At 45.6% G+C, this 22,736-nt stretch overlaps 3 protein-coding genes across 3 annotated transcripts in view; 2 read left to right on the forward strand and 1 right to left on the reverse strand.

Moving 5' to 3' along the window:
- tmem117 (transmembrane protein 117) overlaps positions 1-10,645 on the reverse strand; it is a gene marked incomplete at both ends in the record, with an annotated part of 40,645 nt that extends 30,000 nt beyond the window's left edge. Inside the window, one exon of the mRNA XM_079743016.1 lies at positions 10,366-10,645. Within this exon, the coding sequence (XP_079599142.1) occupies positions 10,366-10,645 (280 nt within the window). The remainder of the gene's footprint in view (positions 1-10,365) is intronic.
- Positions 75-2,602, forward strand: LOC307080914 (P2Y purinoceptor 1-like; the record flags this gene model as incomplete). The annotated part of the gene is made up of 2 exons (XM_079743879.1): positions 75-117; positions 1,590-2,602. 2 exons carry the CDS (start codon positions 75-77, stop codon positions 2,600-2,602), a joined length of 1,056 nt encoding a protein of 351 aa, XP_079600005.1.
- A 2,419-nt stretch (positions 10,646-13,064) lies between the features above and the next one.
- twf1a (twinfilin actin-binding protein 1a) lies at positions 13,065-22,343 on the forward strand. Its single transcript, XM_079744069.1, has 9 exons — positions 13,065-13,182; positions 14,140-14,220; positions 14,618-14,796; positions 16,036-16,131; positions 16,267-16,371; positions 18,494-18,619; positions 20,797-20,947; positions 21,584-21,705; positions 22,172-22,343. The coding sequence occupies exons 1-9, from the start codon at positions 13,158-13,160 to the stop codon at positions 22,337-22,339; spliced, it is 1,053 nt and encodes a 350-aa protein (XP_079600195.1). The 5' UTR covers positions 13,065-13,157; the 3' UTR covers positions 22,340-22,343.
- The last annotated feature ends 393 nt before the right edge of the window (positions 22,344-22,736 follow it).

Here is a 22,736-nt window from a genome sequence, read left to right on the forward strand (position 1 = left end):
AGAGAGAGAGAGAGAGAGAGAGAGAGAGAGGGAGAGGGAGAGAGAGAGAGAGAGAGCCGCTGTCTCCAGCCATCATGAGCCTGCCGCTATACAACGTGTCTGAGATGATGGAAACAGGTGAGACAACGCACATCTCCCCATAATGAATGCACCTGATGAACCGCCACGGCTGGGGGAATCAATTGCGGTATATTTAGTGTCGGGGAGGACGCATCTGGGGCTGACCGCTCGACTTGTTCTTGTTTAATGTGCGCCGGTAGGATGCGTAGCTTCGCCAGCCAGGAGAGCACCCCCCCGCTGTGTTTGAGTTTGAGTTCAAATGATTATTTTGTTTGTGTATGGATGAATGTACGGTAGAAGTGAAGGATTCACATTTTCAGTGGTAGGGGAGTCATTTCCGATGCGTAATTAAATCAGGCAAACGCAATAATATACAACAAAAGCTATTTTTCGATTTTCAAATATTTGAAATCGGCAATTAAACGGGACAAACGTTAAAAGAAAATGTGATTTACTTTATCTGATTAAATGCAAACAGATTGAGCTGTGTGGAAAGCGATAGATCAACAATCTGAGCTATTCTGTCTTCATAAGAGACATACAAGCTCGCACTTCCTGGAGACACAGCCGCCGCTTGGAGACTGGGGAGAAACAGCTTGGCTTCAGCTCTATTATAAGAAGATTGCTCCAATTGTGAATATAGAGTAACAGCCTGGGCTTCTGGATAAGAAGTAAAACAGAACAAATCAATTACTATCAAGTCAAAAAAGTACAATGACCATGGTGTCTCATAAATAAGATCAAGATCGAAAGTAGAAATCTGACCCAACATCAGACGTTTTCGTGCTGGCATTCTTGAGTAATATATATGATTAATAAAACGAGTAACTATAGTTTATAGAATTTGTAATACGGTGTGGCTGTCACAGAATAAAAAACGTGAAATTGCTTTTCTTTCCCTGGGGTGTAGTCCCATTTTATAAGTTATTAAACGTGACAAGCAATCTCAACACACAGGATGGGATAAAATCATATAATACAAGGCTTGTAAAAAGTTGCAGAAAAAAGAATGCAAAAGATTTTGCACTTAGACTTAATTCAATGCCAACATGAGGTACAATTTATCCCGCCTTTCTCAAAGAAGTCCTTCCCAACTACAGAGGAGCGACTTCTCATATGATAAATGAAGAGTATCTCCTCTCTGTATGTCCTACGAGTGAGAACAGATTTCTGTTTGAATTCTTTTTCTGTCGAATTTGTTGTATCGCTCTTAAGGCTCTTTCAGTCTCTAACAGATGGAACTGAAATGCTGCTGCCTCGATCTTTTCATATGATTCAACCTTTATTTAACCAGGAAAGTCCCACTGAGGTTAAAAATATTTTTTTCAAGGGAGACCTGGCCAAGACAGGCAGCAGCATACAAAGCACGTATAGTTACAGACAGAAGACAAAAGAGGACACATTCAAGAAGAAGAACTAAAAGTCTGTATCGGGAACATGTAACCACCTTGGCCATGACGCTCTTATAAAATGATCATCGCATCAAGCTCCTCAACCCTTTCCCTCGTGATTCTCTTCCTTACCCCCAGACGTGTTTGTGGAGTACGTGCCCCAGTCCACGTCCTTCTGCAGCCAGTACAAGCGCGGCCACTGGTACTGCTACGTCCTGCTGGTGCTCTTCACCGTGGCGCTGCCCGTGGGCATCGTGGGCAACCTGGCCGCCCTGGTCAACTACACCTTCTTCCGCAAGAGCTCCAGCACCAGCCACGTGTTCCTGCTGCACCTGGCGCTGTGCGACTCCGCCTGGATCCTCACCCTTCCCTTCACCATCTACTTCAGCGTGCGGCGGCCCTACCTCAAGTACATCCAGATCTTCTGCCAGTTCAAGAAGGTCTTCTTCACCGTCAACATCTACGGCAGCATCCTCTTCCTCACGCTCATCAGCTTCGACCGCTACGCCGGCACCGTGCACCCCCTCAGCTCCCTCCAGTGGTGGGACGTGGGCAAGGCCAAGCTGTGCTCCGCCCTGGCCTGGGTGCTGCTGGCCCTGGGCTCCATCCCGGACCTGTTCGTGACCTTCGGCGTGCGGCGGCCTGGCAACGCCACGGCGTGCATGGACCACATCCAGGGGCCCTTCGCCTACGTGTGCTACATCGCGGTGGTGCGCACGCTGGTGGGCTTCGTGCTGCCGTTGGCCGTCATGCTGGCCCTCTACGGCATGACGCTGCGCGTGCTGTGGACGCTGGCCAGCGGGCGGGGCGGCGGCGGCAAGGGCGGGATTGGCGGCGGGGGGAAGCGGAAGCCCATGCGGCTGATCGCGGCGGCGCTGCTGGTGTTCGTGGTGTCCTTCACGCCCTACCACGCCATGACCATCACGCTGGTGTGCATGAGGCTCCGCGGCGAGGTGACGGCGGCCAACGCCGACCTGCTCTACGTCGCCTACGAGTTCTTCGAGGCCATGTGCAGCGTGAGCTGCTGCCTGGACCCCCTGCTGTACATCCTGGACAGCGAGCGCGTGCAGAGGAGGCTGCGGGCGCTGAGGCGCGGTCGCTACGGGAGGCTGTGTCGCCGCGGCGACCGCCGGGTGGGGGTCGTCGGTTGATGATTGTTTCGGAGGAGGGGTGATGGGGTTTTTTTGTTTCGTTTTTTTCGAGGTATTTGAAATTTGGTTGACTATGATTAACAAAGTCAGTATTATTACTTAGTTTAATTGTTGGCTAGTTTCTTCATCTTTAGCACACTTTGTTTTAGATTTTTGTCAAGGCATTATTGGCTTTTTAAAAGAAAAATTGGATTATTAGAGGGATTATTGGCTAATTAAAGGCAAAATAAAAATAAACAGCCCTAGCAAAATCATAATCAAAACAATCTTCCACAAAAAAATAGTGAAGAAATCTTTTTATGATCCCAAAGACCACAATGTTTGACTGCTTTCTGCAATTAAATCCTAAAACCTTTGAAGTCAACTAATCAGATTGGAAATGATCTTTCATTATTAATTTTAGATATATATTTAATCAATGTTGAAAATGACTTTGACAGGGCAATGAAATTCTTTGGTGTTTTATTTAATATCGGCTGTTTAATTAATATATATTATATCTGTTATCGCCAAAACCACAACGCCAAAAAAAACAACCCGATCAAATAATATGTTGGCTGAGCACTGGTCTGGAAAGTGGAAACTGATACGGAAAATGAGAGCGAAACAAAACCAGCCGCAGAGAAAGAAGTAAATACTTGCTTTGGGAGGGCAAAACATTTCCTCTATATTTGTTGATTAATAGGACCACGGTTGTCCGTACAGCTACTAATCCATCAACCAAAATGCGGTGTATACTCTATTTCAGTCCAATAGCGCCCCCCTGTGTTTCAGTCTTGCAACTGCAACTACGTTCAAGGTGAAGGGTAACTGGGAGCGAAGCACTGGTCACCTGCCACTCCTCCGCAAGTCTTTGTTGATTTGACGACAATGACGATGGATACCATGAAACTGAGCAGAAGGATGTTTCAGCATGTATTAGTGTGTGCATCGATCTGGCCTTCCAGGCTTTTCCTGAGTGCAATTGAATACAGATGTACAAAAATAACATCACTTCCCATGCACTGGTGTTATTTTCAGCCAGTGTACTATGATACACACATGCCTATTTAAAGGCAATCCGATCTTAGTCTTTAATCTGCCGGTTTCATATTCACACTCCTTCAGGAAGAAAATCTCACGCGATTTTCTCAGAAGGATTCCACAAATCGGTGACCTATATCCCAAACTCCCCGCCTCCCCAATCAATCACACACACACACACACACACACACACAACTACAGCCAGCTGTGTTGCAGAGCTATGGGCATCACCTGCAGCCACAGGAATAACCATGGCAACTGTCGCCAGGGACCCGCCCCCTCCCTCCTCTCCTCCCAGCATAACTTGATGTCCAGGTGATAAATCACAGGTGTATAGCAAGGGTCGCTCTCCCTCCACTGGGAAGCCATTACAATGGCGAGTGAGAGAGAGAGAGAGAGAGAGAAAGAGAAAGAGAGGTTTCACAGAAAGGCACTCTGTCATAACCTCCCCCCCCCGCTCCCGTTTCTCCCTTTTGTGTTATTTACAGGATATTCAAGGGACAAAAGGAGTCATACGTTATATGTAAATAAACCCTTTCCCCTTGGCTGTTTGCACTGTGTCTGACAACTCTGCACTGGTTATTAGGACCTGCTCGCTTATCACCCCATTGCAAACAAAGTGCTGTGTTTGCTGGTGTCGCTGATTCAAGAAACATTCAGAGTGGTCAGTTTCATCAAGAGCCTAAGCTGTAAATGTTAGACAGTTTCTTGGCTGGACCGTCAAATGGACAAATGCAAGCTCCTTAAAATATAAATGATACCATCCTACAAATAGTTCCACATTTCCATATGTTTGTTGTCCCTTCATTATGTGAAAATAAAACAGACCCTTAAACATGCCTTAAAGAGGGCATTGGCAGGGGATTGCCCACCATGATGCAGTCATAAGTCTACACCAAACGAGGCAACATAACTGCTGGTACAGACATTTGAGGCATTAAGAGATAACCGCTAAGTATGAACATTGAGCACTGCAGAGGCTGAGTTGGCCCTGACTCTACTTATCTATTATGTACAAGAGGAAGGGTCACCCTGAGGCAAACCCATGGCCACACACACATGGTGGTGCACGGCAGAAACACTGTGTGGTGGGGGACGCACAAACATACATGCTCGTTCAGATGCTCATAGACGCACATGCGTGCAAACGCACGCACACGTACATCCATGCATGTACAAAAATGTAAGCAACACAAAGTGATGTAGTAAAAATGAAACGCATCCTACTCAGACATACAGCTGAGCACGTTCCTCCCCACTTATAGGCCGTCACAGGCCCGGTAGGTCACTGTAACACAGTAGGACAGGAGACAGATGGCTGCCTGCGGGCCTGCTAGAGTGGCCCTGCAGAACCAGGCAGAGAAGCTAAGTAACCAGGATAAAATCTCTCTTTCTCTCGCTTTCTCTCTCACACACATGCACGGGGACACACACACACACACACACATGCACACACACACACACACACACACACACACACACACACACATCCACACACACACACATACACACACGTGAATACACCCACACACAGGCTCACACATACACACACTAGTCTAAAAATATTGATTCCAGTCAGATCGGTATTGTCAGCATTCATGAGTATAGATCTGGAGGTCTACAATTGCTCATGCACATCATGACGCCAAACTGCTACCCTTAAACACTTCAATATTGTTTATTCTATAAAGACTGAGGTTCCATAAAGGCATCTACCATGAAAATATGCTGGATGCATTTCTAAAATGGCATTTAGAAAGTAGCTGGGGGACAAATTGAGTAAGAATAAGGATAAGCTTTGTTTAGGGAAACAATTGTGTGTTAGACCTTAGTTATAGATGAAAGTGATAGTTCTAAAGATTTTTACCCTTTGTACTCAGTGAAAAAAAAAGAAAAGAAAAAGTCATCTCTTGGATGTGTTCTTTTCATTTGCAGTTTATTGAGAGTCTTCTGATGACTGGTCGACCAGATGGTACGTGTTTTTTTATTTAAGATTTCCAAAGATTCTTATAAAAATAACAAAAAAGTTAAGTTATATTTTCTGTAATCATATTATCAGATTTCCTCCGTCTTTTCGAGCAGGTTTGGTTTTGATCTAAATAACATTTGTAACATTTTGTTAATCGGCCCAGTGCTTCATAAAGGCCAGATAGAAACCGTGGTGGCGGGTTCAAATTGTCACTTGAGTGAGGTCAGTCGTGATATACACTTGTTTAATATAAGACCACAAAAAGGAGGCTATGTTTGAATTACCGGCAACACTAGAGAGCCAAGTTGTCAGGTTGAGGGGGCTTCATCATTTCAGCTTTTGTTGAAACCAGACATTCAATTTGTCAGCTTAGGGGAGAGGGTCTTTAGCATTGTAGCGGAGAGGGTCATTAGCATGGCCGTTATGTGATTAACTGAAAAGGTGGCAGTTTTCTAAAGAGCCGCGGTGCATTATGGGTATCCGTCCGACCTAAGACGTATACTTACCACTTCGCCTGCTACAAATTGATGTGTCATTCGTTTCGATTAGCTTCATTCATGAATAATTGAGGGGTTGAATGACGCTTTAACATGGGGCTGGATTCAGACTGCAGCGAGGGTTTTGACACGGTTCACCATGGAATAGAACCCTAAAAGCTGAATGAAACCCATTTACAGTTGTTTAACTTATCAATATCTGAACACATCTGTTGGTGAATGCCCTCAAAATGGCGGTGTGTCCTCTTTCCTAAAAGGTTGCAGTTGAACTGAGACAATGCTTTAATCCAGCCCGTTTTACACGCCCACACCACCAACACTGCCTTTAAAATAAAAGGACACTAAAATAGAAGCGAGGAACCATGGCGTGACCTCTAAGTTTAACACAAATTGGTAACGACAGCCACTGAAGGACCAGAAGTCATTGGCCCATACCGCCCACTGGAACCGAGATGCCAGACACACCCTCTAGCCTTAAAGGCCAAATTCGACTTCTGCGTTCAATAGCTGCCTGAGGTACACTTGTGGGTCTCTACACTGGTGCTTGAATTACCAGTTCAGCAGAGTGTAGTCCTGCAAATCCCCCAAATGTCACGGATGCAGTGACATCTGGTCTTATCTCTACAGCGAGAAGAGGACGTGCCAAACACATGAACGTAAAATCTTCTCAGGAGAGATGCAAATGTCCTTCAGTTGCACCCTGTTTTTGGACTGATGCACCTAGGTGTTAACCTGATGCCACATTTGGTTAAACACAGCCATCTGGGAAGTCGTCCTTGGAAAGTGTCCTCGGAAAGTGTCCTTGGAAACGGGCAGGCGCCTGGCAGGGGATTGGAAGAACCATATGTATATCGACGTCTATCTGGTGTTACATAGCTCACGTCCTTCATCGTAGGACACCGGTTGGTCAAAACCACTAACCTTCATCATAACTTGAAGCCTGGCGCGATGGAACCTCTCCAATTAATCAAAATATTGTGAATCATGCTGCCCTCACAAGGTAGCGTACCCATTGGGGCTATTTGACACAGTATAATTTGGCCTAAAGTATGGCCTGACAGAATACTCGCTTTCAGAGTCTTTGAGGTACCGTCCCAAGAGAACTTGTCTTTCCGGTCCAATCTGGTTTGTTGTCATCACAAAGGCAGAGACATGAAGGATTCCCACTCAGAGCTCGGCTCACACTCCCCACAGGGCCAATACGGTTGTGTAATGTTACAGATTAGAATGTGAAGGAGTTGCATTGTGTGACAATATAAGAAATGGGTCGTGTTTGAGTAGGTGGAAGCGGAGGCGGGAACACATGCTTTCCTTGTAAGAAGCTTGCAACGTTGATCAACGAACATTTCATGTTTATTTCTGGATTTTCATAAGCTCATAAAGCCCTAATTGTTTTGTTCTCATTTGATTCTCACAAATGTATGTATTTATATGTTATGAAACATAGCATGTTCAAAATCTGAAGGCACATGCTGGAAAATATACCTACGAGAAAATGAATCCCAAAGAGCACCATGAATGAAGAACAGTCTCAGAGAACAGCAAAAGAAAGAACAGCAAATATATATAGCCAATGTTTTCCCAGCCATCACCCCAAGCACTTTTCATTGATCAGTGTTTGGATGTAGTGCCAGCATTCTTTAGGCACCGGGGCCATTATCGAAGAGCAGCAGGGCACAGATGTCTGCCCTGATGCAATCATTTACCTGAAATGCTCTATCAGGCTGACACTATATAGCAAAGAGCTCTCACTCACCATCCACATCGAAGACGGTGAGGATAGGAAAAGATAAGATAAGATATAAAATGTCTATTCTAGAAGGTAACTGCAGGGGTTACAGCCACAACAGAAACTGTGCAAATCAAACAAGACAAGATACGACTTGAATACAAATAAAAAGCTATAAGAACTGAAATGTTGACAATACGTTTACACCCATCTACAAAACAAATACTGTGGAAAGAATTAAGGTACATTAAATATATGTTGTTACTGAAGTAATCCACGTTGAGTTGAACTGCCTGTGAGGCGTCTATAATGAATGGTAGTTCTTACGTGGGCTCCAGTTCTCTCTAGTTCTCTCCACTATAGCTATTTTTAAAAATCTATTCGAAATGGAGGTGGGTGATACTCTATCTCCAAATGTTCATTGCGCTCGTTATTATTGTATTGCTGTGGTTCATGGATGTTCATCCTGTCATGCTCGCAAGTGCCCAGACACACACGCACGCAAACACAAACATGCACGCACGCATGCACGCAGGTACATGCACACGCACAGACAAACACACACACCATCTGTCGACCCCTGCAGCTCCACATCTCTGTGGAGTGCATCGGCTCTACCTGGATACTGTATGATTCTCTCTCGCTCTCGGCTCTCGGTGCACTCTCTCTCTCTCTCTCTCCCTCTCTCTCTCTCTCTCTGCTCTCTCTCTCTCTATCCTGAAGCCATGTGAGTGTAAAAGCTTACCCTGGCCCCAAGCATCTGAGATGAGACCGTATTCTTACGACTAAAGAAAACAAAGTGTGACTCAAGGGTTACCTACTTCTACCGTGGTTTCAAAGGATTCCCAGAGTGGAGGGAAACACTCGTAGTAATCATTTCGTTATTAACACAACAGTTCTACCGAAACAGGACATAAAATCGATATATGCTATACATTGTTTCCACAGTTCCTGTGATGTGAGTCTAGGGATTGAGAGCTTGTTCAAAGTAAAATATCAGTGAGCTTTCGTAACACAACCTTTATGGCAGATTGTTATTGTATCATTAAAGGTCATCAATGTCCACATCCTATTGGCTCAGACATGTTGAGCAAGATGCCTAGCCCCTACCGGCTCCCCTGGATAAAAGCAGCTCAACAAAATGCTCCTACCCTCCAATACATTTTTATTGGTTCGGCTTTCCCCTTTTAATCGAGCGCGCTGTGTTCAGACGACACGTATTTGCGAGGATTGTGTCATTACACTACACTCACTCATTACAGCCGTCCACTCACTCACAGACTGCAGCAAGTGACTAACAGAGGGTGAGCCACTCCACTCCCCTAATTACCTCTCGTGGAGGACTCATCGCTGATGGTATCCACAGAGAGGAGAGTTCTGGGTTGATATTATTATACGGTGAGCTCCGTGGGGTGAATCACAGGCTCGCCACCGCCATGTGACGTAATCGCACGCCGGGAGCCATGTGACTCTGGGCTTGTTTTGAAGAGGGGCTGCATGCCCAGGGGTGATGGGGTGGGGGGGGGAAGAAGTGAGGGATGGCATGCTGTTGTGAAAAGAGGATGGAAGGAAATGAGGAGGAAGGGAGGAGGAGGACATGTCGCAGGAAGGGATTTGGAAACCGACATGCGAGCGTCGATTACGAAGAAGTAAATGGGAGGAGGGGGGACGCAATGACATTCTTGATGCTTGGTGAACCAGATGGACCTGCTTGGTGAACTAGTTGAAATGTTAGGTAAACTGCTCGGTCCGTTCTGATGTGTGTGCGTTAACTCTTCATTTTGAAAAAAAACAAACACAAAAATAAATCACGCAAATGTAGCCAAGAAATCTTCCTGGACTGAGTCTCGACTGAGTGCTAATAAAAAAAAGCTCCCACTGATGAATAAAAAATATGAGGGTACTAACTCGACTTATAAACTATCCAATATATTCGTAAAGCCTGATAATAGATTTTCCGTCTAACCAAATTGGCCAAGAGATAATAAGATATTCAACATGAAGAAGAAATAAAAAACAGTGCGGCAAATCAATTTGTATTCAAAAGGATCATGGGAGAAGGAAAGAAGGAAAGTGAAAACAAAAAAAATATTTTATTGATGTAATACCAGAGGCTAAAAGATTCAAGCAGGAAACCCACTGCAACACAACCATGAGGCAGCACATTCCATTCACACACACACACACACACACACACGCACACACACACACACACACATACTCCCACATACACACACACACACACACACACACACACATACACAGTCATACACACACATACACACAAACACACACACACACACAGTCATACTCACACATATACACACACACACACACACACACACACACACACACACACACACACACACACACACACACATACATACAAACACTGCCTTCACTGTGTGGACAGACCTCCAAGCACAACAGACACACATAACAAAACTCTCTCTCTATTCAGCTTTGGAATAACACCACACTAAAAACACACTCACGCACACTCCCACACACACACACACACACATTCCTCTCCCGCGTAACTCACTGAAGAGGCGCCGGTGGAAGATGAACTTCCCGGCCAGCAGGCCGGTGATGATGGCCAGGATCCAGCACACCACCTTGACGGCGTTCCAGCCCCCGCCGGGGTACTTGTTGAACAGGAAGGAGAAGCAGTTCCCCACCACCGCCATGTGGGTCTGCGTCTGGCTGTGGGAAATGGGGTCTTCGGCGAAGATCAGGAAGTTGCAGAAGGTCACCAGGTAGGCCACGACCATGCGCGACCACGGGTGCTGGAAGTAGTAGCGGAAACGTGCGTCTATCTCCATGGTGACGGCGACGAGTCCCAACCCCCACCCTGCCCCGGCGCGGCTACGGCCCCAGCAGTCGGGGGGGGGCACCTGTGGGTGGGGAGGAGAGAAGGAGGTGGCAGTTAGATAGGCGTGAGGGAAGGGGGGTGTTAAACAGAGGTGGTAGTCTGGTGGTTGGTCCCTGGAGGGGGGGGGATTGTTGTGTAGCCCAGAGGTTGGGACTTTAAACTGGGTAGGTAGTCTGGATGTTGGTCCCTTAAGGTGTGTGTGTGCGTGTGCGTGTGCGTGTGTGTGTGTGTGAATGTGTGTGTGTTATGGAGGGGGTTGTGTAATAGTGTAGCCAGAGGGGGAAGGGGGGTGCATCCCTGTTAGGTAGACTGCCAACAGATAGGTAGACTGTTGGCATTGGTGTTCGAACCCAGAGCCTTTTGGCTTCAAGTCAAACCACATGACTGCTAGACTATCCTGTTTTTTGTTTTGTTTGATGAATGCTTTGGGAGAGACAGATAAGCCTGACTACATATCCTCTGACGGAGATTACCAGTGGGTCAATATTAGGATTATGTGAAATTCTCTGATGGTTATGTGACCATCCTCAGTTAACAACACTATGACCATCCATGGCTTCATTTCGAAATGAGACAGCTTATGGGAAAGGGACCAGACACATGAACTCATCAGCTATATTAGGTAGAACTGTCACTCGTTTGAGAGTACCGGTCATCCATCCAGTATATAGTCAATAGACCAACAGTACAAAGCACACTGTAAAGAAACTGAGTAGCGACGTGAAAGAAGGAAGATGAGTCAGTTACAATCGTGACAATCTTTTGTTTATATGATGGTAAAGAGACCGGCAGTCTGTAGTGCAATGCGTCGTCACTTTCCTCAAATTACGGCCCTGACTTTTAGATGGACCTTCTAAATCGGTTCCCGGCTGTGACACCGTTTCCTAAAATACCCACGGTGGCAATTGGACGTTCATGTCCCGGCATTATACATATATGTGTGTATTATTGAAACATTTTGATATGATGTCCAAGCTAACATTCTATTTAGAAATAGGAATAGGCCAAATGGTTTTCCCCATATGGGTATAAGAGATAATATGCACGTTACAAATTGACCATGAAGGCTTAATGTTGTTAATAATAAACGCCCCTCTAAAAAGCCCCTGGACCACCTTAAAATTTCTATCTGACCATGGGCTGGCCAATAGGAAAGATTATTGCCACGAACACTACAGGAAATGCACAAAGAAGCGTTGTTATTTCTAAGGAATCCAGTTATATTGGTTGCCTGATTCTGACGGTTTCTGTATCGTTCACGTCGGAGCACAACTCCACGAACACACACGCATGACCCAGCTGTCAGAGCCGCTAAACGGTCCTACTAAAAACCATCGCAAATCCTGCATTCTCCAACACAACATGAGCGTATCTGGGAGCAGGTCCTGCAGAGAGCACGATTTAAACACTATAGTGTGCACATAAATCGGGTTGCAGCGTCGACAGCACATAGCTCAACCCCCCCTCTCATATGTGTGTCCATGTCAATCAAAACGATAAAGCAACGCACCTGCCCCGCGGTGATCTATACCTTGTCTGTCTCTCAGTCGATAGACAGGACGACAAGCCCCGCACCCGCACGTCGGTTTTCCTGCCACATCGAGCCTCGCAAACCCACTTCGGTGGTGGTGGTGGTGGTGGCGCTCCGGCGGTCAACCCAAACAACACCAGACGTGGAGCAGCTGAACCATGGTGGCTGTCTTAAATGTGGCGGGATTATCCATGCGACCTGTTGTCTTTCGCTATGACAGAGGCGCCCCCAAATCCTCTGCCATTGTGTCGGCTGTCCATTTACCGGCTGCTTGCTCAGCACAGCGGAAGCGCTCCCCTGGTTGCTCCCGTCTCTGGGATGATGCTACCGTACACCGTGCAGCAGATGTGCGCGGGGCCGCGATGAACGCTTATGCCCACCGTGCGCGTACGCGCATTGAGTTGAACGCAACGCAAGTAAGCCAGTAGTAGCCTATGGCTTTTGCTATTTTATTTACTTATTTGTTATTATTGTTATTATTACCAGGAGTGGTTGACAAGCAGAGAAAATATGTCAGCAGATGTTCCCCAAAGACGCCTACATGTTAAACGTGCGTGTCTCCGAGACACGCAGATTAAATACTGTTTCATAATATGTGGGCCTTACTCATAATCTCAGAGTGGTGCTGATGTTGGTGTGTGTGTGTGTGTGTGTGTGTGTGTGTGTGTGTGTGTGTGTGTGTGTGTGTGTGTGTGTGTGTGTGTGTGTGTGTGTCCGCGCGCGCGCGCGCAATTACAAGTACACGCCGAAGGAGCTGCTACGCACATGTTTGATCACGTGATCGTGGGGCTGATGACGACGCGTACCGGTGGGAGTATCCTTCCGCTGTAGTCCGCTTCCGGTTTTAGTGTAGTCCGCTTCCTGGTCTGCTGTTCGCTCGGGGTTTGCCTGCTCAGCTTTTATTCGTCTCAGTCATAAGATTTAAAGCAAAATGTCACACCAAACGGGAATTCAAGGTAACAGCGTTTATATTACTATGTGCGGACCGTGAAGACCCTCTGAGCTCAGTGTGTGTGTGTGTGTGTGTGTGTGTGTGTGTGTGTGTGTGTGTGTGTGTGTGGTTTCTGCTGAACTTCCAGAGACGTGGAGCAAATCTAGGAAAGCTAGCGCTCAGACGAGCTAGCTCCAGCTAACCTGAGATGTGTGTGTGTGTCTGTCCACCGTTTTGATTCAGATTGTAATTGAGTATGACTGTGTGTGCAGAACTGCAACAGGTGTATGTCACGACCATCCAGTGCTCTTCACGTTTAGTATCAAATGTAGTCGTGTCGTCGGGTCTGCTCCTTTCCAAACAAGTCGACTCTTGGTATCGTTCTCAACTTGGAACAATCGGACAACGCCTTCAAACGATTCACCTAAAAATAACCTCACACGTTTAACCCCAGGTTATATCCTGTAAATAAAAGGTCGACCCAGTATCGGTATGTCGTTGATTATTCTTTACAAACGTAAGATGAGCAGACTCGATATGCTGGCCCTTCCCGTGGTATTTATGAGATGTCTATCACAAGACTGTATAAGTCAATCAGACAGATGGTGGTCGAGTGTGAATGGATGTCTCACACCAATGAGCAGACGCATATTTATATAGAATTACTAAGGTGTTAGAATGTCTGTCTGTCTGTAATGGTGCAATGCTACTTATTCTGTGGACTTGTGAAACTCAGTGTACGTGAAGGGCTTGTTAAACATGCTTATACTAAGAATAAGGACCATTATCATGGATTTCACATATGTTGATTCACAAACACATGTTCTATGACATTATCTACTCTATTGCTCCTTAAGATATGATCATGGATGTCTTCATCAAATCATTTGGTAAACACATCCTAGATCATATCTTCTCCAATTTGATTGTATTCCAACAAGAGTAAACGGAAAGTCATGTTTAATCTCCATGTCATCCACAGCGGGTAACGGCTTAAAGGACGCCTTTGCCGATGCCAGGAACGGAGACCAGTTCAGAGTCTTGAAGGTTGTCATTGACGATGGTAAGCAGAAGGGCCCCTGAGATGCTGCAGCTGGCTCCTCAGAGGAGTGCTATATCAGACAGTGTTGTGATACGTCAGTACTGTGTGTTGTTTATCATAGTAGTGTTGGGGAAACATGCCTCTCGACCATGTCGTTTGACATGGTAAGCAATACACGATTAAAGGTTGCATTTTTGGTTTTGTACGATATTGTGCTTGAATAGTACGTTTGCTTTCAACTTTTTGAAGACTTGACTATAATCATAATATATATACTCAATTTCAGATCGATATGAATATGCTGGAAAGTCTTCATTCATTCTTCCACTGTTTTTTGTTTAGTTAAACATTTTATGACCAACATTGTGGAGAACATGGCCATCTGTAATGTTTTCCCCCTGACCTGTCTCCTCTCCAGAGCAGTTGGCTCTTGGGTGCACCAGGCAAGCTTCAAAGCAATGGGACCAGGAGTACGATTCCCTAGTCCTGCCACTCCTGGAAGAAGGCATGCCCTGCTACATTCTGTACCGGTTGGACTCCTCAAACAACCAGGGCTATGAGTGGATATTACTGGCCTGGTCACCGGAAAGCTCACCTGTAAGAGAACCCAAGCACTCAATAACAATACAAAACACATTGTAGCTCATCAAAAAGCTTTTACTGTTGTTGATTTTTAAGCAGTTAAGTAACGCGCTGATCTAGTCATTGCTAATATAACCGTGGCTCTTTTTTTAATGGGAACTTAAAGGACATGACTGGTCTTGGTATCTTAACTGTATCTCTTGACTTCCGTTATCAATATAATTATTCTGAATTACTTCCTTGTAGTGATTTTATCAAAGGGCTTTAAGCGTGAGCGCGCATACCACTAAAGTGAACAATAGCAATAAAGCATTTTAGACTGTTGGAATCGATGTGCATCAGTATGGAGTATGTGGACAAGATAACGTGAATCTTTACATTATGTACTTCACAAAAAAGCACATTGGAGGGATTTTGTCAAATTCTAATGGTAATAAATGTTTTGAGTAAAGTCAGGAGAAACCGTCTCTCTTGCAAAAAACATTCCTTCCTGAATGCATGAAGGTTAGACCAAAGAGAAAATGAATTCTGATGGTTTGATCACCCAGACCGGAGTTGTCCTTTCAGCTCTTCACACATCCCGGACACAATGTTGCGCCGGAACCATTGTATTTGTTTACTTTAAAAAGTGCACCATGATGCACCACTTCTTGTGAATTGGCACTGTGATGGTGTCACATTTCCAAAGCATCGGCACAGCCTCTGTGGCTTCCGGAACGGGCAGATTGGCTGGCGGTAGGGCCTGGTCGCTAACCCGGGCTCTAGACTTGAGTTAAACATTCCTGGTCGGCTGGTTGAGACTTGTCCAGCGCTGCATACATTTTCAAATGCTTGCCGTGCAGTTCAGGGAGTGCAGGGGAGGAACTAAACAGGAGTGGTTGATACTTTATTGGTTTGCACTCAGAAGCGGCCCAATGCAGTCGAGGGAGATGTCGGAAAACGTATAGGGTATCAATCAGGAGTGTCAATAGGACATGGTTCAATGGATGAGTTAAGGAGCAGAACATTCGCCAACATTGGCTTTTAAAACCCACAGAAATGCAAATATGTCTTGGCTTGTGCCTTTCATTAGAAAGTAATCTCTAAGGAAAATTAGGGCTTTAGGCCTCGGTAGCTTGGTCCTCTGCTGTTAAGAATTACCCTTCATCTGATAAATTGTTAATTCATTCATCGAAAAAGTAATTTAATAGTAATAGAATAAACCACAATGAATTTACGATTATTTTTTACGAATTTACGATTATCTGAAAACAGGTCCGACCTAAGATGTTGTACGCTGCAACCCGGGCCACCCTGAAGAAGGAGTTTGGTGGTGGAATCATCAAAGACGAGGTCTTTGGCACCACAATGGTTGGTGGACTTTCTAACAGTTTCTATGTTTTTGGATGTGCATGCTTATGTGCGTGTGTGTGTTTGTAAAGCCCATTATCAATAACGTAAGTCCTATGATGAGTCACATGTTGTGGTTGTTTTTTTTTCCCACAGGACGAAGTCAATCTCAGTGGCTACAAGAAGTTTCTAACCTCCCAGGCTGCTCCTCTCCCTCTGACCGCCGCTGAAGAAGAACTGAGACAGATTAAGCTGAGCGAGGTACACGCACGCACGCACTCACCCCGCTCACCCCGCTATGACGTGTTTTGTAACTTTATCTGTACTGAACACACAAAGGAGGAGATTCGCACCACTCCTCTCAAAATACAGGTCTGTCAGATAAAATATGGAAATCCACTCCGAACAGTGTATTGTTTCTAAGGAGTGTAAGGTTTTGTCACAGTCGAGAGCTTTGGTAAAAGTTTCAGTTATCATTAAACTTTCCGCTTTTCATAAGACACAAAGGCACGAATCCCGCTGACTCTGATGTTTTCACAACAGAGAAACACCTTGAACACCCCCGCCTTATCCGTTTTCCTGTGTATATGATCCAATGAAATATAGATAGACATATACACACTGTATTTAAAACAAAGCTCCATATCAATGAAGAGCTGGCGACGCAACAACAACAACAACGGCAACAGCCACCACCGCTAGTCAGTGTCAGTGCAAGGTCAGGGGCAGCAGAAGGAGTGCATATGCTTGCTTGGCAGGAACCAACACAGCCCAGTACTAAAGATGCTGATGCACTGGAACACGCACAGCAACTCTGCCTACAGATCATGAATCCATTAGTCTTTTACAGCACACACCCATGCCACTGGGTCCATATGTATCGCCCCCGGTCCCAAAGCAGTGTGATCTCTAATGATACTAATGCAGGCTAAAACACGTTGTGTGTGTTACATTGTTTACCGTCCTAAAATACACTGAATGACTTTCACCATCTATTATGTGAGCTAGCAAGGGTGAATGTGTCCTCTTGCAAAACGGCTTCAGAAAATTCAGCAAGATGATTTCTCTCAGTAGGAATATCGAAACACTTTGTATTTGCGCTGATGTTAAGATGTAAACCGCTGAGTTGCTGCCGTCCCTATGGGGATACAACTAATATCTGCTATTGATGTTTGATGCTACAGCGAGAGGAAGACATGCTCTTATATCAAGCTCCACTGTGCCCCCTGTAAAGATAGAGCTCTGTCTGAGGCCTACAGAGTATCGTAGCTCGTATTCCTTTAAGAGACAAACTGGGTGTTTGGCTGGCTTCATTTCAGCCATGTTTAGAGAGTCGCATATATTGGTTGAACTGACAACATCTGTAATTTTATGATGCTGCTGTTGTGCCAGATTCACTCGTGGCGGTGGAAGGTTGAATTAACAGCTGGGGGTGATTGTGTCGGTGGCTTGTTGCGATTGAACAACAGTCTCTTGCCATGCTGCTTGGCCTACTTGCAATGAAATGTCAAAAGGGATCGTTTTTATTCTTTCCTTCGTCTGTTGTCCTGTGAGGTGACGGTGCAGAGAGCAGCCGTTTTCGGGTAACTTCTTTCTCGTTATTTTGCGTTTTTCCTTTAACCTCCTTTCATCTCATTTCGGAAGTCTTTACTGTAAATTTAAACTGCTTGGCACCGTTGCGCTTGAAGGAAACCTTAAGGGACGGTAGTCATAGTGGTGGTAATGTGAGGGTAGGCGTTTAGTGTGCTGCTACGTGCTCCTTCATGACCAAATAAGGAAGTGACTGGAGAGACATGTGGCCCAAAGGGAAGCGACCGGTAGCGTGACGAGTCAGGGAGGAGATGGATCCTCCCACTGACCCAGCTGATCAACAACAACAAAACAAATCCTATTAGTCTGATTCGCAGAGAGGAACGAATGAGGAAAACAAAACAAGTTGAGCAACCAATATTATTAGTCAAACTGAGGGGTCAAAGACCAGCTACCCTCTTTATTCTCTTCATTACAGGCTAAGTCATGTTTATGGTGCATTCCATTTCAAGTGCAACAGGCCTCTGGGTCTGGTGTTTTGTGATGTGATGTAGTAGCCTGGCCGTGAGGCATGTCTCCTTCTCCCTCCGGCATTGTCTTGCTGTGGGGGCTGTCTTGCTGGAAGCGGCTCCTCTGATTGGTTAGCTGCACTGTGTCTGGCGTCTAGCAAGGGTATAAACCCTAACCACAAACTTAACTCAGAGGAACTCGTACTCGGATAGTGTGAAAAAAAAAACGTGTGTGTGTGTCATATCAACTGAAACAAAGTCTTAACTATTCAAAACACTATCCTAAATGTAATTTGTGAAATCAAATGAAGCATTTAAGACGTGTGTTTGCGTGTGTGCTTTAGGTGCAGACTGACATCAGCGTGGACACGAAGCAGCAGACCCTGCCGGGCGTGGCCTTCCCCATGCACGGAGACGCCATGGACGCCCTGCTTCGCTTTAGAAGCAAGGAGCTCAACTACGTGCAGCTCGTACGTATACCGGGCTTCACAACATTTACATTTAGGGCATTTAGCAGACGCTTTTATCCAAAGCGACTTACAATGAGTGCATTTGTTACAATAAGTACATTTGTCATAAGAAGTGAAACAATATATCGCTGTCGGTACAGTAAAGATGTTCATAGAACCAAGTGTAAGTATTACCATCGCTAGGCTAACCCATTCCCCGTGTAAAGCAATGATAGCAGCTACTGTAGATGCTACACAATTAAGTACCTTGAATAAGTGCAATGTACAAGTGCCAGGACGTACAACATTCAATGGTGGCTGTGCATTGGTTTCTATGCAGAGTCGAGGTGAACTCTGAACAGGTGAGTTTTGAGTCTTTTGCGGAAGCTGGTGAGCGACTCTGCGATCCTAACATCGGTAGGGAGCTCGTTCCACCACTGAGGTCCCAAAACAGAGAAAAGTTGTGACTTCGCTGATCGACCTTTGCTTGCTCTTAGCGATGCCGGTACCAGACGTCCAGCTGAGGTAGTTGAGCGGAGGGATCGAGCTGGGGTGTGTGGCTTTACTAATGCTTGGAGGTAGGGCAGTTCCATCGACTGCCTTGTATGCCAGTACCATCATCTTGAATCTGATGCGAGCTATTACAGGGAGCCAGTGGAGGTCTCGGAAGAGTGGGGTTACATGTGAGAACTTTGGTAGGTTGAACACGAGGCGCGCTGCCACATTCTGGATGCGCTCCAAGGGTTTAATCGCAGAGGCAGGGAGTCCAGCCAGGAGCGAGTTGCAGTAGTCGAGGCGGGAGATGACCAGTGAGCACAAGCGGAACACGGACAACCTCCAAGTCTCACTGGGCAACGTTTTAATTAGCTCGTGGCTTTAAACGATCTGGACCAATCTGTAGTCCCCGACGATCGACAGGGACTTCAATAAGGTTATAAATAGTATCACGCCCTATAACTGGCCATTCTGCTCTTCTTTGTTTACAAGAATCGCACTCCCAGGCACTCCCAGAACCCCTCCCACTCAAACCAGCCAGCCAGCCAGCCAAGTTGCACTAGTCCGCGCCACACAGTTGCACCGCCAGTATTTTTATTCTGAGAGTCTCCTGCTTACTAGCTGGGCAGGGCTTTCTTACACTGTGCGACTTTAACTATTGAGCACTTGCCAATGTTAAAGGACCTTTTCTGCATCGATCAGTGTTATCTAACCATGCAATGCGGCTTTGTTTTGGTTTGCCCCCCCTTTTTGATTTTTGGGGGGTGGGCTAGGGACTTACTCACTGGCACAATGATGTCTTCATTTTGGACCAAGGCCCTTTCATCTCCTGCTCACCTCCCCCTCATTGAAATTCAGAAGCGTTATCTCGTGATTAGATTACAAGACAATGAAGTCGAGCAGTACAGGGCTCCGGCGGTGGCTACGGCTACTTACCTAAACAGCCCCAATTGTCTGGTCGTCAAAGAGAGCCATTCAAACGGGTTCTGCAAAGGGGAACCGTGTGGGTGGTGGGGGGCTGAGGTTCTCCTCTTCTCAGGTCCTGTTTTTATCACCTTTGTGCGACCGTGGTTTTTTGGGTTACAGGGACCTGTCTATAGGTACCAAATCACAGGACTCATTGCATTGTTATGTTGAGGTGCCTCTGTTGGTTGTGGTTTGCTCATGGATACCCGGTCAATTGAGGTTGTAAATGCAAATGCTGTCAACAAGATAAACAGGATTTCCCTCTATTATCTTTTTTAGCATGGCGCCATCCTCCCTAGCATTGCCATTTCTATTAACATGTAATTGACATTATTCCTCCTGCAATTTAGCAAACTACCATACAATACTGATCATTAATGTTTACATTCAAAGTGACTGGTTGACGGACTGTTGGAGAAATCAGATTGCTGTGAATAGAAGCGAGATGGTAGTAATCAATTATTAAAACCAAGCACAACAATGCAATTACCGTGCAAGTTGTGTATCAAGGTGCATATGCTAATCATTGTATGATATTGGTTGTATAGAGGAGGTTTTTAGCCTTAGCCTGCGAATGATGAATGATGACAGAGCGGTTTTACATCTTATACCCCTAATATACACGCATTCAGATTCAGAATATATTATTGATTCCTGGGCCAATCGTTTTGTAAAGGCCACACGATAGTGGCCGCCCTTTCCCCTAATGCTTGGCCGTTGTTTTCTTCGGTCCACAGCTTATAGATTTTGAGAAGGAGCTGATTAAGTTGTCAAGCACGGAGTCCACCGACGTTAAAGAGCTGCCCGGGAGGATCTCCAAGGAATGGGCACGCTACCACTTCTTCCTGTACAAACACTCCCACGAGGGTGACTACCTGGAATCTATAGGTGAGCACAGGGGGCTCAGGAACCGGGGCCACTAGAACAGGCTGGAGTCTAAAGTCGCTGGTTCGATCACTCTCGTGACCGCCCTTGGGTTAAACATGTGAGGTGTTTTCTTTGGTATCTGACGTCGTCAAGTTTGGATTAGAGGTGGGTTCGCATATTCACAGTGATGGTTTTCTTGATTGAAAGGAATAGTATTGGCTAAAATACGAACAGCAAAATAGCCATTTAAGTCTTGCATTGCTCCTTTTACTTTACCATTGCTGCCACAATCTGTCTCTCTCCTCGCACAGTTGTCATCATCGCTGCTCTATATGAATGTTTCTTCATGAATGCATTCCTTGTAAAGTGTCTCATTAAGCTGACTTAAGCTGTTTCAGGAGATTCCATGAAAGGGATTGCTGGCACACAAATCTTGACAATTCTGCCAACAGGATAACGTTGCTAGTAAACTAATTGTAATGTTTGAGATCCAGAGAACAGAGAGAATCATCCCGAAATGTATGACCATAGTGAGCTACCAAGTCTAGTTCTTCCTTTTTGTGTCAACATCGACACATCAGAGATGTATTTTCTATGGAACTCAAATGTGCGACGTGTTTGGGTTTCTCCTCCCCATCGGTGGGGCGGTGGCGGCAGTGTTCATCTACTCCATGCCCCTGAACACGTGCACCATCCGGGAGAGGATGCTGTACTCCAGCTGCAAGAACCCCCTGGTGGACATGGTGGAGAACCAGATGCAGATGGAGATCGAGAAGAAGGTAGACTCACAAATCAGATGTCACATCCGATTCACGCCTAAAGTCAGACGGCGGATGAGCTGGGATCTGGGTGGACGGGGCATTTCACTTGCTTTCGAACACAAACTCGTGCCAGGCTCTGAGCCCATGCCCTCCAGAAGTTCTGCTGTAAGGTGGTAGGACTGCTGGATCCGGGATTGTTACAAAGGTCCCAGAGCTCTTCATGCGTGTTGTTCATCTATAATCTGTATTTTCTCTGAGGTGTACCTGGAGATTGTTCATCTATATTCAACCTTCTCTATGCGTGTATTAAGATTGTTAATCTACAATTCGTTATCTTCTCTCTGCGTTGTAGCTGGAGATTGTTGATAGATAATCTGTATCTTCTCTGCGGTGTACCTGGAGATTGTTCATCTATAATCGACCTTCTCTCTGCGTATATTGAGGATTGTTCATCTATAATCTGTACCTTTCCTCTGGGTTGTAGCTGGAGATTGACAATGGTGACGAGCTGACGCCTGACTTCCTATACGAAGAGGTCCACCCCAAACAGCATGCGCACAAGCAGGCCTTCGCCAAGCCCAAGGGCCCTACAGGCAAGAGGGGGGCCCGACGCATCACAAGGCCAGCCACGGAGGGAGGGGAAGACGACTAAATAGCCTACAAGTCCCCCCACGTACTCCATAGTGGAACATTCCGAGAGTAAGGGCAAAGTTACATTCAACACACTTTTTTTGTAATAATTAAAACAGCAAACATCAACCTCAAATGTGATATAGATATAGATATATATCTATGTCTATATATATATATATATAAAAAAAACATTCACTGAGAGACTGTTCTATGCACACCAAGATGATCTGAGCCAATTACTCTGTTCCCCGCTTCGGTTTGAGGCATGAATTCAGATATAAAGATGAGTTACTGCAAGTACTTCTTGAATATTAACGGAGGCTGGAAAAAGTGCTCTTTTTGTGACGTTGCCACATCGTATGCCAGCTTGCACAAAAATAAAAAATAAAGAGAATTGGTGCCAATAATATATAGAT

This window comes from Pollachius pollachius (genome assembly GCF_949987615.1).
Source record: "Pollachius pollachius genome assembly, chromosome: 9".
NCBI classification, from domain to species: Eukaryota; Metazoa; Chordata; class Actinopteri; order Gadiformes; family Gadidae; genus Pollachius; species Pollachius pollachius.